This window comes from Buteo buteo, chromosome 5 (assembly GCF_964188355.1).
Source record: "Buteo buteo chromosome 5, bButBut1.hap1.1, whole genome shotgun sequence".
Lineage (NCBI taxonomy): Eukaryota > Metazoa > Chordata > Aves > Accipitriformes > Accipitridae > Buteo > Buteo buteo.
Genome location: NC_134175.1, coordinates 33,116,023 through 33,133,137, shown reverse-complemented (window position 1 = coordinate 33,133,137; position 17,115 = coordinate 33,116,023). Strand labels below are relative to the sequence as shown.

The 17,115-nt window shown below is 38.5% G+C and overlaps 1 protein-coding gene across 7 annotated transcripts in view; it reads right to left on the bottom strand.

Moving 5' to 3' along the window:
• Nucleotides 1-17,115, bottom strand: part of LOC142031311 (sodium channel protein type 1 subunit alpha) — a 68,142-nt gene that overhangs the window by 50,211 nt on the left and 816 nt on the right. For 4 of the 7 annotated variants that reach the window (XM_075028540.1, XM_075028541.1, XM_075028544.1 and 1 more), the window contains exons 2-6: nucleotides 11,501-11,619; nucleotides 8,144-8,233; nucleotides 7,213-7,341; nucleotides 6,420-6,511; nucleotides 5,233-5,505 (exon numbers count right to left, since the gene is read on the bottom strand). In XM_075028540.1, the coding sequence (XP_074884641.1) occupies nucleotides 5,233-5,505; nucleotides 6,420-6,511; nucleotides 7,213-7,341; nucleotides 8,144-8,233; nucleotides 11,501-11,619 (703 nt within the window). Of the gene's footprint in view, nucleotides 1-5,232; nucleotides 5,506-6,419; nucleotides 6,512-6,609; nucleotides 6,702-7,212; nucleotides 7,342-8,143; nucleotides 8,234-11,500; nucleotides 11,620-17,115 lie in introns of all 7 variants that reach the window. The other 3 variants (XM_075028538.1, XM_075028539.1, XM_075028543.1) reach the window with 1 other exon arrangement.

Below are 17,115 nucleotides of genomic sequence, written 5' to 3'. Positions count from 1 at the left end.
TTGTATCTGAAAAAAATATACCGATAATTTATTTCAAACTTTCTGATCAGTATTGCCAAGGGTTCCAGTTTGTCACTTACAAAGACTTATGACAGTTATTTAACATGTGAGCTCTGCAAAAAACCAGCCAGCTGCCAATGGCTCTAACTGTTACAGGTACATACACACTGCAATTAGCCGGCTGATTGGTATGAAGGCCCTGGTATACATCTAAATTGAACTCGGACGGAATTACTGCAACAGTCACCAACTTGCGTAGGTAGGATTTTAGGAGTATATGATGAAATTATTGATCACCTTAGGAAAGAAAAAATTGGGTAAGTTCCACCAAATCACCCTGTAGCCAACCATCCCATAGTCTTTACAGTAATCCTGTATTTAAAGGAGATTTTAGGTGGTTTAAACAACAAAAGCATTGACCTGTCTATCCTTAGAAGAATAAAGAGATGATGCGCAAAACATTGTGCTTATTACGATTCACTTTGACCGTATCCTTGAGAAGTGCTTTGCTTTTTCCCCTCAAAGCAGATGCCTACAGTTGCCAAGCTCTTGATTTTGGAAAAATTATGACAGGAGGAGCTTCCTCCTGTACTAACGATCTCCCATTTGGTCACAGGCTTAAGGATGCAACTTATACAGGGTCGGACCATGCAGCCCAGTATCCCATTTCTGATGGAGACCAAAAGCGTTGCCCCAGGATGTCTGTAAGGACAGGGCAGGGACACGGCGATACTCCTCTGAGCACCTCCCCAGCTTCCAATACTTCTGAAGCACAGCAGCTTCGGAGTTAAGGTGGTACTTTTTTTTTGCTTCCTGAGAAGATTTAAACCATGCATTGGATTTCTTTTCCATTGGACTGGCCTGTTAGAGTCCCTTAAAATGATCTCGTTTCAAACACTACCAGAGCAGCTGAGTTTAAACTTGAGTGTGGCTGTGGTGGCTGTGCTGCACAAGTAACAAGGGTTACTACCGAAGCTCATGAATTCTGAGTCTGGGGAGGTGTCACAAACTACTGGCTTAGCACCTTGATTTGCTGCAGGAGGGACCCAGCACCCAGACAGCTGCACCTCTCCAAGCAAGAGTCACCATTTGGAAAAGTTAGGTTTTAAGCTGTATGTAGACCTTGTTCTGACCCTCTGTGAAGGACTCAATTTCAGTGTCTAGTGAAACACTTGCGACTTACAGGGTATAATCTTCTGTACTGTACAAAGTGCACAGCCCTATGTGCGGCCGCTGTCATTCCGGGCTGGTGTGCATTGCAGAACTGCACTGCGCTGAAACACAGCTGTAAATAGTAAAGTTAGCTGACGTGATGCTGACCACAGCTGACCCTGATGAAGCAAACCTTATTCTGCATTATGTCAGCTAATCACGATTAAAACATGCTGGAACATAACAGCTGGTTGGGAGGAACACAAACCTGACTTGATATAGTTTACATAGAGCAGTCAGTCACGATCAGTACTGCATCAGTTGAGCTGAACCGCTAAAACAGGGTCTGTATTCAAATTCTGTGGTTCAGACAAGGTGTGCCCTGTAAGCATGCTGTACTTGCCAGCTCCGCAAGAAATAATAGCTGCCCAGGCTTTCTCTGAGTGCACTGATACAGCCGTGACAAATGCTCAAAATATTGTCATGATAGGAAGTTTTTATAGCAACAGAAGCTCAGCAGTATACGCCTGTGTCCCTAACTAGATGCAAAACTCTGAATTGTATTTTACCCAAGTAACGTGAAAAGCCCCTCACCACATCAAAGGCATATGTTTGGCTCCTGTTTATTTGATTCGGAAAAGGGAAAAAAAACCTGGTAGGTGAGCACTTTACTTCAAGGGAATTTACAGTTGTTTGGGTAAACCTAGGGTAATGACTGAGAATAATTGTTATTCCACAAAACAGATTGTGAGATGTTGTTTCCCAGAAAAAATTGCTTATGGCAAACTTGCCAAGATAAACTTATCTAGCATTAAGTTTATCGGATCTGCTATCTTGGAAAAAGAAAAAGGAAAAAAAAAGAGTGCTTGACTCACTCATGCTGGGTGTGCTTACATAAAGTCTTGCTAAATGGTATTTCCAAAAATGAGCTCAGTGGCAAAATTAGGGTTTACATGCCTTTTTTGCATAGTACACACAAGTACTGGCATAAAAACTTGTATAATTCCTACAAAAGGCAGTGCCATTGCACCGGTTTGAGTTCCAGGTAAGTCCCTTCTTATTACCCTGTGAGACAGCTGGTTTAAGAACCATTTCTGTATCCTGTCTGCCCATCTACAAAAAGAGAGCAGGAAGCTGTGAGAAGATAATTTTTCTGTTTGAAACTGCTGGTAAGCAAGGACAAGCTTACTAACTTCATTAAGACTCATAATTTCATTATAAATTTCATAATACATATGAAATCCCATGTAAATATACAAAAGATTCAAGTAGCCATTCAATGAAGTACCTTCTGTAACTAATTCAATTCAGCTTTGTTTTTTAGAGGGCTTCAGGTCTTCTTTAAATCAAATGAAATCAGAACTTGTATTTACAGATTCTTGGTTAAAAAGCCAGGAAATGAAGTTTGACCTTGAAGTCAGGTCTTCATTAAACTTTGCTTATACTTTGTTATACCCTGTCGCATGGGATCTCTGTGAATTCACATGTTCAGGTAAAGTGAGTTTCACAAAAAAGATTGCATCTTGATTTAAGAAACTCAGATGGAAATCCATCATAGTCATTGATCAGCTGTGTGATCACAGTTAGAAGCTGTCTTCAATTTGAAATTTGTCTGGGTCTGACTTGCAGTTATCGAACCTGTTACATCTTTGCCTGCTAGATCAAAGATATGTCTATGATGAAATTTCTGTTCCCCATGAGGTTTTTCTCAACTGTGATCAAATCAACCCTTAAACCTTCTCTTTGATATGCTAAGTAGGTTGAGCTCCTGGTCTATCTTGGTATAAAGCATGTTTTCCAACCCTTTAATCATTCTGCTCTTTTCTGAACATCCTCCAATTTTTCAACATTCTACCTAAATTGAACTTCATATAGTATTCCAGTAGCAACTGCAGTAGTGTTACATACAGGGGTAATACTGCCTTCCTGGCCAATAATTTATTTATGCGAACAGGATACTATTTACCTTTTTGGCTGCAGAGTTCTAGCATTAATATTTCAGAGTCTTGGCTGTTCCACAGTGCCATAGGTGCCTTAGCCTCTCTATTACTAAGGGCTTTCCAATTGCATTTCTATATCCTGTTTCTCAGCTGCAGCTCTGCAACCATTTACATAAGCTGCTGTGGCAGTGTTTTCCAGAGCCTCCGTGGCACTATTTTTCCTTTGTTCTCATGCTGTTTTTCATGCTGCTTTTATTCTCATGATGTTACACCTGCAAACACATTACTGTTGCAGCAGATACTCCTGGGAAGCAATTGTCTCTGGTGTGAGATTCACCCCTCTTTCTCTCCCTTTTTCCTACTCCTTGCTTGTAGCTTTTGGTTTATATTAGGTGATCTAATAACATGCATGTATGAGCTTAAAAACCAACTAGCCATGCAGCACCCGCCCTGATCAAAGTGCTTTCCAATTAGTGCTAATAGCACTGTAAGCAGGAACAACCTGTAGGGAGTTTGAGGAGATGCTAATGAAAAACACACAGTTGCTATGGGAAAAGTATGACGGAGGGATTGCTGCTGCACTGGAAAGGGTACCCAGGGGAGGAGACTCACCTGGGGACCCCACCACTTCACTTCACATCTGGGCACCGTAATCAGTTTTCCCTTTCCCCTTCCCTCTTCTTTCTCTCTCTCCCCTTTAGTTCTTATTTTTCTCCAAAAGTGTCTTTCACTGTTAGAGCTGATGTATGCCACAAGCTACAGTCTTTATGCGTGTGAACCTGTCCCCACATGAATTGTGCAGCACTGATTTTTAGGATAGGGAGCTTAGATTTGTAACCTCACATTTAACTGCACTGAAATGCATTTCTTTATCTATCCTCAGTTTGCCAGACTGCTCTGTATCAGCAAAACTGGTTGGAAAATCATACTTTGGGAAATTATGAAATGGAAAGATGCATCAAAACAACTTCTGAAGAGGTTTGTCCGAGATTGCTGCTATTCAAGGTTTTAACTAAACTAGATGATGGAAGAATGCTTACCAAGTTTGCAAATGATACTAATCTGATAAGAATGGTGGTAAGTTTGAGGAAACGATTACAGTTTAAAAGATCCAGGACAGTTGGAGAGATGGTCTGAAAAAATAGGGTGCTGTTCAGGCCGGAACAATTAACTGTGCAAATACAAGTGGAAACTCAATGAGGTAAAAGGCTGTAAAAGATTCTGGAGCAGGTAGGCCACAAGCTGAACAGGATTTAATGAAGTTACAATTGTAAACAACAGCAAGCCCTAGCCTAGGATATATAAACCAGAAGTATAAGTTACTATGCTACCACATAATCCTTCTTCTCTACTTAGTATGCCTCATGTGGAGGATGAATGCCTAGATGAGGGTACTGCACTTTAAGAAGCATGTTTATGAACAAGAAAGGATCCAGATGAGAGATCAAGATCTAGAAAATAAATTGTAGGAGAAAAAGGTTGATGATCTGGGCTGATTAGCATATAAAAAGAAGACTGAAAGAGGACAGAACAGGGCATGGCAACAGAAAAACAGTGGTTAAATACCTTGGAGACAGTGATTAATGATAGGGAATAATTTGGTTTTGATGCCTGTGGTGAAGTTGATAAGAACAATGAGCTTAAATTGCAGCAGGAAAATTTGTTAGACCTTAAAAAAAACCCTTTCTAATAATTAGTGAAGCACAAGAATGGATAGATGGTGAAAATACTGAGGACTCCATCACTGGAGTCCTCACTGAATGTCAGAAGTCTCTGATATCTGTCAGAAATCACATAGCCAGAAATCGCATAGCAATCTGTTGCTGATCTTGCTTTAGAGTATAGGAATGGAAAGTGTTTAAGACTATTAAGTAACTTTAAGAACTCCTTTGGACCTCTTCCTGTCTCAGGGGAGATGTGGATTTCGCAGAGAAAGCTGAGAAAAAGAGCTGTATCAAGTAGAGATACCATGTTCCTTGTTCCCTCTTCCATGCCGGCCTTTGGAGCAGAGATATGAGAAAGAGAGAAAACACTTCTCCTGCTCTGTCTTAACTAAATGTATCATTCCTTCCCCTCCTTATTTCTAAGAATTGGGTCAGCCACAAATCACTTTGGTAAGAATTATGCTGACAATACTTACTTTCATCTTCAATGTACCCCTTCCAGTCAAATGGAGTCACTGTTGAATTAACCAATGTACCATTTTCACCTATGGTGCTGTTTAGCTGGGCAGTAATATTTGTTTCCAAAGTAAAATTTTCTGGAGGCCACTGCAGGCATTTATTCCTCAAGTTGCCCATGAACAGCTGCAGCCCTATTAGTGCAAATACACTCAGACAAAACACAGTCAGGATCATAACATCCGAGAGCTTCTTCACCGACTGAATTAGGGCTCCCACGATAGTCTTCAAGCCTGCAAATGCAAAGGAGTTTTTATTCTGATGTTTAAAACTCTTTTAAAGCATAAAAATGACAGTGTCTCCCAGTAAAGTTATAGATTTCATGCAGAAGCCCAAATAAATGATTGTAATGTCTGTGAAATAACATTTTTGTGAAGAGCTTTTTCACTTGTGAAAATGAATAAATAGTTGAAATTTATGTTCATTTGAAACTGTGAATGGAATGGGTTGCATATATTTCAAAACACTTGTTTTAATGCTAAAACAAGTGACTTTTTTATTCATGCTGTACATGAATCTCACATAAAAGTCTTCTTTATTTTTATTTGTCAATACCTCTTGCCCCAAACCTTTGCTACTATCAGTTTTATAACATACTAGATTTAGAAGACAGTGGTAAAAAGCCTGTTCAACAATAAATAGGATTAAAATTTAATGCTATAAAACTGGAGATGGTTTGGAAAATCGTAGCATTTTAAGATAATAAAACCCCCATGCGATGCCCATGCTGTTCTTTATTATCTTATTCCTTCATCTTCTTCCTAAGTCAACATTTTGAACAGTTCTATTTTTTAGACACAAATATTCACGACAAATACCACATAACATCATGTAGGTAAGATACACATGGGTAAGAAAACTTCAGGGTTACTGATATTCGTTGAATGTGGAGAAGAAAGCTTGACATCATACGATGCAAACCACACACACTGTGTACTGCAATGTCTCATGCAAGAATCTGTTAAACTCAAAGGCTGATTTCAAGAGGAAAGAGCTCATGTTAAAAAGCAATGAATCAGAGATCTCAGTGAATTCTAGTATCTTCCGATTCCTGCTTTTTTGTGAAAGAAATAAGACTTATGTTTAAAAAATATGAATTCCGTCTTAGTGAATTAAAGTCAGCCTCAGTGTTTAACCTAGCTCTCACCTGGAATGACTGATATTGTTTTCAAAGCTCGGAGAACTCTGAATGTTCTCAACGCTGAGACATTGCCCAGGTCCACAAACTCTGTCACATATCTGTAATAGGGGAGTTCACACACAAACACAATGACAGGATAAAAAGGAACAGTTGGGAGGTACAAGGGGCCTAACACCTTACACCAGTTACTTCTTACCTGGGATTACAGAAATAGTTTTCAAAGCTCTCAATACTCTGAAAGTTCGAAGAGCTGAAACATTGCCTAGGTTTACAAATTCTGTTACATACCTGTAGGATTAAATCACAGTTATTCAGAATTTAGGCAAAGTTTATGCTACTTACTTGGGTCTTTCATCAAGACCGCTTTGGCGTTTTTAGCAAAAAATTAAATAGCAACAGTCAGAGGTTTACCTTTCACTGCAGTTTGCCTTGTATTAATATGCTTTCAGAGCCTTCAGTTAAATTAAATGTCTCTGAAGTGAATCACAGTGATTTAACTTTGAAAGCCTAAAATTTATCTAGACTAGATTGGTAAGTTTGGAGAATGAAGTCAAAGGGATCCTCCTTTTCTGCTCAGAGAAAAAAATGCAGGACATGAAATTAGCCTCTCTAATACTAGCTGTACTAATGGCTTCTGCAGTATTTATGTTTACATCAAAATACGCATCTTAGAATGTGTTTTAGACAAAAGTAAATCCATACAAGAATTTCCATTTAATGAAGTTGATATGTATCGATACTAATTTCATGCCCTTTTTGCCCTTCACTTTCAAAGAAAAAGCAAAAAACAAAAACTTACGCAAAGGTAATGACAGTGAAATCAAGCCAGTTCCATGGATCTCGAAGAAAAGTAAAATCTTCTAAGCAAAAGCCCCTTGCAATGATTTTTATGAGTGACTCAAATGTGTAAATTCCAGTGAACGTATACCTGGAAAATATAGGAAAATTTAATCAAAATAAGTAGCAACATTTTCCATTGGTATTCTGATAGAAACCTGATGATCAAATGAAAGAGTTTTTCACTTCAAAACTGGGAAAGAAATACAGTAAATAAGTAATTTCTTCTAAAATGCATTATATTCATCATATATACTTGTGTATTTACATGCATTTGTTGTGACGTGCTGTTGAAGTACAGCAGTCCTGATCTTGTACATAAATCAAAACAAATAAATCCATCAAATAAATAACATATATTAAAAATTTACCGGTGACACTCAGTTTAAAAGTATGCAACACTAGATCCGTTACTGTTAACCAAAAAAGTTGTGAGCATAAGTTACTGGATACTGTCTGAATCACTAACATCTAAAACATCTAGCATTAACTCTGAAAAGGGAAGAAGGCAAGCATGCACTGAATTCTCACTTTAGGAATACTTTTGCATATATGCTGTCTTTAACTAACATGTACAAATAGATGGCCATGGTTCTGCTATTAATGCAGTAGCCTAAACAAGGGCTAAAAACATTGGGTAGATGCTAAACCGTGAAGATGAGAGAAAACTAATGGAATCTCAGTAGAATGCTATCTGTAAACAACTTTCATTTTTTCTACTTAATCATGCTACTAGAAGGAGATAGAAATAATTATTCAACATTTCTACATAGTTTAGAGAGGAAATAGTAGTAGCGTCTCATAATAGGTCCTGCCAGCACACATGACTGCAGTTACTGGCATGCTGACTCCTAGAGGAACAAAGATATCTTTAAATAACATAAGCAACTTACTCTACATTCTTTGTCCAGTCCGGAGGGTTACTCATGGTCATAAATACACAGTTGGTCAAAATAGTGCACATGATAAGCATGCTGAATAATGTAGATGTAGTTAAGGAAAACACAACAGTAATTCATACAATATCACATCAGCCATATATCTTAAGTACTGTAAAATATTGCCACCTACACAAATCTTTTAGACTTTGGTAAACATTGCACGTATATTTTGCTTAACCTGGTAGTTTTCACTTTAGCACATTGAACTTTAATGTAAGTCCTAATTTGTTGATGGTCTGATGTTGATTTGTTGATGTCCTCATGTTTTGCTTTCAGCTGGTACTGAAAGGTGAAGGAGACTGCTCTCACACGCCTCGGAGGGAACGTGAGATGAGTAACAGCCAAAACCGAAATAACTTGCAGAAGAATATGGTTTTACTTAAGTACCTGACATGACTGAATAAGTGTTAGTCTTTCACTTCTACAGTTTTGGTACTAAACTCAACAGCTGGCATATGCAAGGTAAAAAGACTTTATCCTATTTACCATGAGTCAGAGCTGTAGAGAAAGCACATACCACCCCAGCACAGCCAGTCTGTCAAAACCACAGAACACTGAATACTGTTTTTAATTGCAGGTGACTGTATTCCATATTTGCTTGTCACTAGCTTAGCAGTACATGCTTCAGTCAGTGAAATAGAAATCCATAGAGAGATCACAGATTAAGGTGAATCATTTTCCCATACTCTATTTGGGCTGTCTCAAAAACATGTTAGCAGCAAAAGACTCATCCCGTTCTACCAATGCTGTAATTTGAAAATGGTTCAATAGTACCTTGTGGTCAATTGCTTGAAAAGCATGGAAAACTGGTGAACATTAGAATGAAAATGATTTTTTGTTTAGAGTTCCAGCAAGGAACAGTTCTGGGACTATGGAACCCAGACCAACAGCTCACAGGGGCTTGTGGTAGGGAGGTGGGACAGTCCACTGGGGCTTCATTACACCCAGTGCAATGTTCTTGGTTTACAAGATCACTGGCTCTATGAACAGTGAGGTCTTTCCCTTTTCGTGGCAATAAAGTAAACTCAATTATTCACATATTTGGAAATACTGAAGTAACCAAACGAGACCACAACCTGACTCAAAATGGCCACATGATGGCAGCAAAAAAGTAAGAACTGCTACACCTTTATGCCGAATGGTTAACTATTTTTTCCTCTAATCTCTCTAAATGATGTGTTCCTTAAAAATAGTTGCACCCACATAACTGGCAAAGAAGCTAGCTTAAACTGAAGAAAGCCATTTATAGATAAACTTGTATATAAGAGCCCAGGATTTTTAATTTCTTTCTTTCTTTTTTAATCACGTAGATAGCTTTTTGTTGTTTGGGGTATATTTTTATACCATGGACAAAACACGCCCCCAAAAACCAACCCTTCACTCTAGGTGAGGGAGGAATAAGAGAAGTAACATCTTGGCCTAAACTTTGCAGAAGATCATTGCTGCTGAACAATTCAAACTTAGGCATATCTTTTCAAGTAAAGATTGAAATCACAGGGAAAGATTCAGCCACCTGATTCCTATAGATAGGTGTGGGTGACCTTTGTCTAAATGCCTGACCAGCAGTGAATATTGTGATATCTTTCATTAAGTGACTTAACTTATTTTGAAGATCAAGTTGTCACACAAGCTCTGTACAGTAAAAATTGTTGTTCAGTGGCTTAGAATAAATGATTAGAATGCCTTACAATGCTTGTCCTCACAGACCACAGATAAAAAGATAAGTCCGCCCCCCCCCCCCCAAACCCTACATCTGTATCTAAGATAAAAATAGCTCATCCCATAGTTGGCTTGTTGGAAAAGAAATCAGTCCATATAGTGAAAGGAAATTTTTCCTATAATAGACCTAAATTACATGATCGCACAATCAGTTAACAAAAGGAAAAATATTGGAATTGCATATTGGTGATTAGAATTGCTTTTGTTCTAACTGCCATCAAGACCAGCTGGGTACTCTCTGAACACAATTAGGAGGAACTTAAAACCAAAACCAAATGCAGTAATCAGCATGCCAGTAAAAACATTACCCACAACTAGCACAGATGCAGGGTTGGAAGGGATTGTAAATCAGAGTGTATAACTTGGATGGATAAGCATTCATTAGAGGCTTCAGTCTGACAGTATTTGGCTGCATCTTCTCATCATCACCACCACCGTGCCTGCAGGTCTCTGTCAGGTCCCTTAGCTACTGTCCCCAGTTGCTCCCTGACTCCTCTCCAGACACCTCCCCCCCTTCTCTCACTGCTTTAACTTCCAGTGAGCTCAGAGGAAAACATCCTCTGAGTCAGCAGCAATCAGCCTGGTTTCTTCCTTTTTCCAAAGACCTAGAAGATTCTGCCAGCAGTCTCTAATAATAAGACTTCTGCCTTTGACTAACTGTTACTGTCACACTGAAGTTTTCATTTGGTGACTACTTTTCCCAGTCCTTGGGTTTTGCAAGAAAAGCACACCAAAACCTCACCCGCTAGAAATTCCCATCAATCTGTTATGAGCATCAGGCACCAATCCCACATACCAGTCTAAAACTTTACCTTGTGCATCATCCCATCAGTTATGGTCCCCCAATCTGTCCACCATCTGCACATACAGATGCTTTCCAAACTGCTTGCAGGACTGCTGCCTCTGCTTTCTGGCAATGTATGAAATTTGGCAGAGGGTTATGGTGCAACTGGGCAGGTTTGGGAGTGTGAGATTCAGCATGCATGAACCAGGCTTCCAGGCACACTGCTGCAACAGACTATAAAGCTGGTCTTGAGGATGGCCCCAGAAGGACCCCTAAAAGGCAATATAAACATACCCCTGAGCTAGCAGTTCCTAAGCAGGAACTGCATATTTACCTAATTGCTTGCAAAACTCAGAGCTCTTCTGGAATTTGTGAGCACAAACTGGTTTCGGTTTGGTTTTGGTTTTGGTTTTTTGTTGTTTTTTTTTTTAAAGATGTAATTATTTTATGAATAAGCTTCATAGTGCAAAAAAAGAATCTGGGATGCAAAAAATGTCATTGTTAAAATAAATCTGAAGAAACTTTTCTGAAAAACTGATGAAGATGGATTCTTAAATCCATCTGCAGATTTGTACAGCAGAAGTATTGAAATTCAACAGAATAGCTAAAATAAATCTATATGAAATATACATATTTTCTAGTATTTATAAAACCTTAAGTCTTTCACCTTACCATAAGTCTTTCACTGTAAAGTAAAAATAAAATTAACAGCCTATGAAAACCTTTATTTACAATGAAATAGAAAGAGTTATGAGTTTTCTTAGTTTTGGTGTGTGACATTTTGAACAACCATTGAAAAAGGATATGAATGTACCAAAATTTTAATAGCTATTTTTCTAAGAGGATTGAAGGGAGTTAAAATGTACAGGGCAGAGGTGGCACTGAATCGGAAGATTGCCTTCCCTTTATTCAATACTATAAAGGTCTGAAAAAGAGAAAGAAAAGACATTTTATAAGTGTGTATTCACTGTAGATGCTCATTTTAAAACTGTTCCTAGTGACCAATCAGCAAAATTTTAACTTTTTGAATAGCTAATACACAAAAAAACACTACCCATTTTAAAAATAAAACTTATTTCCAGTACTTACCTGATGTACCTGACATATGAAAATATGATTTTAAATTAAATTTATTAATGTTTTTACATTACTTCTTCATTAAATAACCTCAGTAAAGTAATGTTACATTTACATGTAAAAAAAGGTGCAGAAATGATTAAGTAAAATTGTAATTTTATTTCCCATAGAAAACTCTCTCTTCCTGTTTGAAATACCATAAGCAGGGAGACCTTACCTGTGGATGTTAATGGTGTGTTAGTAAGATAAATCCTTATAGAAACTGATTTAATAGACTACCCACTTGATGATATTTTTTATTCTACCCTGTTTCTTGGTCTTTGTGCTAAGGAGAGAGGGAAATAGCAGTAACACATATAGCCACGATTAGGTAGATCTCTGAGGACAGTGGGCATCTGAATAAGCCTTACTGGAGGAGAGCAAGAGATACAGCCCAGATGACCTCCCTGCAGAATTGTGGTTTGCAGGTGCGTAACTTTCCAGAACATACATACTTGTTAAATTTAAATTTTAACAGCTAAAGAGCCTATCAAATTTAAAGAAACTTAAAGGCATGCAAGCCTTACTTCAGAGAATTGTAGAAGACTGTAGGCTGAAAGCTTGTCTATTTTTCTCAAATAAATCTGTGAGCCAAATATAAATGGTACGAGAGCAAACCCTACAAACTGCTTTGCTTCCACTGTAGGCCATCACAGCTGCAACAGCATTGACGCTACAGCACGGGAAATGTGGACTGTCAGGCTTCTTTGTGGCACTAGGGTGCTCTTTGACTGCAAGATCAATCAGACAAGAATGAAAAACACTGCAGAAGGAAGGCTCAGGAACTCAGAAAAAAGCTGCATGCAGTGGAAGGGATGATGCAAGAATTATAGCCTAAATTCAAACTGAATTAAAGGTATTGAAGAATCCGCCCAAGAGAAATGTCCAAAATTGCTGTTGCTGTTTTGTCAGAGTTGTATATTTTGTAAATAAGCTATGGTAAAGCCTCTTTGTTTTTTGTAATGTTGCTGACAAAGTGAGCTGTAAACTAGAATGCCAGTGGAAGTGTGGGAAAAGGTATGTTGGTCTTTTCTGGTGCCTGTGACATCGAGCATTGCTTCAAGACTGTAAGCAAGTGGACTACAAGGCTTTTTCTGGGAAGGCTGTTAGACAGAGAAAATATGCCAAGGAGGTTCAAGAAGGACAATTCTTCAGTCTGCTTAGATTTGGGAAGCTTAGTATGTGTGGACCATGAAGTCCAGATACAAATATCTAGGAGCACCCAGGGGGTGGAAAGAGATGTGGAGATGAGGGTTTCCACCAATCTGTGACAGATACCAAGTACCGAAGGCAGAGGAGAAGCAGGGCTTAAGCCCTGAGGAAAAGCTGTCCCAGTCCCAACTCACTTGCTGGCTTCTTTCCTGAGCTGTCGTCTCTCATAGCTCTACACAGCACACATCCCTATACAGACCAAACCCCTTAAAAGAAAGGCACATGCATGTAAGGGACTTTATATTGTCTTGAGTACAAACTCAAGATGTGTAGAAATGGTATAAGTTATGTATTTGATTTCCACCCTTCTGCACAGAAATGGAGAAACTGTGGATGAAGCTGAGGACAGTGGGATAAAGCCTGAGTTAATGTTTCCAAATTACACTTCCAGTTATGGATTACAGATAATAATAACCTTCAAAGTGTAACTGTAGATGACCTGATCTTAAATGAAGTTTTCATTTTAAATACTGAAGCACCCAAGCAGATTAATGATTTTTTAGCACAATGTTTTAAAGCCTGACACCCCAAGGGGTAAGGTGAGTTTCCCCTCCCAGGTCTGTCCCCAGCCCCCAGGACTCACAGCTCAGAAGCCTCCAGCTCACACTCACAGTTTTTGTAGCTATGAGGTAACTGACAAAATACATTAAAAATCACACTCCTTACTAACTTTGTATCTAAGACTACACCACCTACGTTTAGTCAACCTACATTTAAAAAAAAACCTTTTAACACAAGCATATTAAACATACATCTCTTTTCTAACGTGCCTTATGGAAAATAACAGCATGCTGGCACAGCTCCAGTTTCAGTTGGAAGCTGCTGCTATTTTAGCTGTTCTACTTTCTGCTGCCCTGCATAAGCACAACCAACAAGACATGAATTCCCTACCTCAGTTTTAATTTTTCACTCAAAGCATCTTTGTGACTGGAGCCTTCAGAATGACTTTGTTGGTCCTCTGACTTCTAGCCTTAAATGTGAACTAAAATTTTATCTTATCTCTGAAGAAGAATTTTCATAAAAATACAGATAACAGCTGATAGCCAATCCCTGTATAAGCTTCTCTCCCTGATAAGCCTGCTATATCTCATTCCAGTCTCAACCCAGATGCAAGCCAATGTGTAGGCAGTGTGGATGAACACGAAGTATTGTACCCAAAGCTGTCAGGACAACGTAGACATACACTGAGAAAGGCTAAATAAATTCTAAACAAATTGTAGGATTAATGTTCGTATATGAAGGATTATGTATACTTTTCAGGGCTTAGGTTTTATAAAGTGCTTTAATCGTTTTATAAAGTCAGGAAACCTGCTCACACTCAAAGTATTCAAGTGTGAATATAAATTCAAAGAAATCCCTAAAAAGAAGTCCCTGATTTCCTGCTTTTGCATCTGTAACCTGGATCCCAGTTCTGTAACTTCTGCCATATTTGATGTAAACCCAGAAATGGCATTCTTAGCAGGGCAAAGAAGGAGGAGTATTTTGAAGAGATGCAGCTAAGAGGGAAGAAGAGTCCACACTGAACAAAGATATGGTCTTCGAGAACCCCTCAGGACAAAAAGTTCCTCAAACCTTATTTCCCCTCTTCTTCCTCCCAGTCAGCTTTAAATGTAGTTTCTGGAAGGCTACATTTAGCGGGCCGATTGCTACTTCATTGCGCTTCCACTTCCTACAGTTAAATAAACACCACGTAAAATCTCATAGGACCTTCTGTAAGGCAAGAGGTGATGTATTGGTGAGCTGGGTCCTTAGCTTCTTGGGAAAAGCCCCAGGGGCAGCTAGAACAAGAGACTCATGGCATATTGGAAGTTGGCATTTCTTGGTTTTCTGGTTACCTTTTGAAACCATGTTTTCTAGCAAGAAAGATAAGTTTTTGCTTTGCTAGAACTTTTCCCTTAAAAATTCTTTCACTTACAACTATAAAAATATCTAAAATCACTAGTGCATTCACCTTTTCCAATGTAATGAAGTTAAGTAAAGCAATTTTACAGAATCTTTTTGTTTCTGCAACCCAAGGCAAGTTTGGGAATCCCAGGAGCTAGTGGTTTGATCAGATTAGGGACTGATATTACCAAGCACCAGGAAAAAAGGAGGCACCTTTGCTGACAGACATCGTTCAACATCCTTCTGGCAAGAGGCAGGGCATAGAGTGGCAATCAACAAGGCTAGATCTATGTTATAGCAGGAGGAAAGTGAAGTGAGACCCACTTAGTCCCACCTATTCTTTCCCTCCTCTTTAATGTAGCAGCCTAGGTTCAAGAGAAAATAGCCAGCCCTTCAAGTATGAAACCAAGTGGACCAGATTTTGATGCATGCCTGCAGGTCAGGATCTTAGGGGGTTCCAGCTGATCCTTTCTCTATAGACAGTGAGGTGAACCTCCTTGATCCTTTGTGCTGGCAGCTTGAGCACGAACAGGCAGTCACTATTATACTGGCAGCACACTGACTTGCGCTTACACAGAAGTGGAACGCAAAAAATGGATAAAGTCCAAGTTCATTTTTACTCAGTTTTGGATTAAAAAAAAAAGACCATTGCAACCATTTCCCCTTCTGAGACTTGGAGGAGCATCAGCTGCTACCAATACTCTCAAAAGACAAATGAAACGAGAAAAAACTATTTCCAGAATTCACATACAGCTAGATAAGAAATTCTAGGAATTAGGTATTTTAAAGTCAAATTACTGATGTAAAACTGAAACAGATGTTGGATTCCTGTCAGGAAAGTCTATTTTCCTCCTACTGAAGGAAGAAAAAATTGAGAGAATTTTAGTGTGTGAGAAATTTTTGTCTTGTCTTTGACTGACAGGGCTGTTTCTATTTCTGTCCTGTAGAAGATTAAAGCACATGCATATAGAGGACGTGTGGACTTCAGCCCAAAGAAGAAAATCCCAGTGGGTATGTGACTTGCCCGTAAAAGTTTAGTGTGCAAATAAAAAGATTGTTCATTTCAAATAGTATAGAAACTTGGCTGAATATGTTCAGCTGGTTTCACTCAATTTCTTGTGACTCTGTCATCAGACCTGGCTGAAGTATTAAGGTTTCAGTTCCATCTGTGAAGGGACCGAAAGGGTCTTCCACTTCTAAGGGCCGTAGAAGCATACGTGTAGGTCATACCTATTATGTATCTGGTTTCACTGTAAGACACACAAGACAGACTGATTTGACTATAAAGGTCCAGGATGAGCTGTGGGCAGGTCGGGATATAATTATACGGGATTGTGTATCATAACCAGACACAATTAGTACAGAACTCTGGAAGGCCTGCTTTTATAGAAACACATCTTTTATCTTTGTAAAAGTAGAACTGTGATTTAAAGATAAATCTTCGTACACTGTGAATGGCAGATAAAGGCTCCTTCAGAGGCATCAAATAATAAAGATAAAAATATTGTTCTTCCACAGAGTATTTTCTCTCTTGTCAAAATAGGACTCATAAATCGCATGAAATTTAGGAAGCTAAGACACTTAGAACACAGCACTTTGTGAAAATCAGAATAACTCCTGTCTTCATATTTATAAAGTTTTCATAATCACAGTATCTAATAATTAAAGTATCACCCAAGTTAGCTATCAGTATAAACCATGAACCTTTTCTGCTGCATATGGGCTGTGCAACAGAATCATCCTGAAAGGACTTCAGAGCTGTTCAAGGCCAGTCCCACCAGAAAGTTTTAAATCACTTTTACACTCTCTTTATGGTATTTCCTGCTTATCTGTGTGTTTCTCTATTGATTCCATAAATATCCTAATCATTTGCTATCAAAGCAGGTTTCTGGGAACAAAATGTGCTATGCATTGGTTCCTGCTGTCAGTTTTAAATCTGAATGACCTTAGAGAAAGCGTGGCATATTGGTGTACTCAGTTTCAATATATATTCACTTTTTTAAAGTTTGCAAAGTATGTAATCTATTACATATACACATTCGTATAGGTATTATATATTGCTTATAATCAAAGAAAACATACTATGTTTCAGCTTTGATATAAATGTTCCCTTAATATAAATTCAATTATATCAAAGGAATAAGTTTTGATGTAAACTAAAAGAAAATGATGAAAGATTAGTAACCATTAAGGATTATGGTTTCTGTCC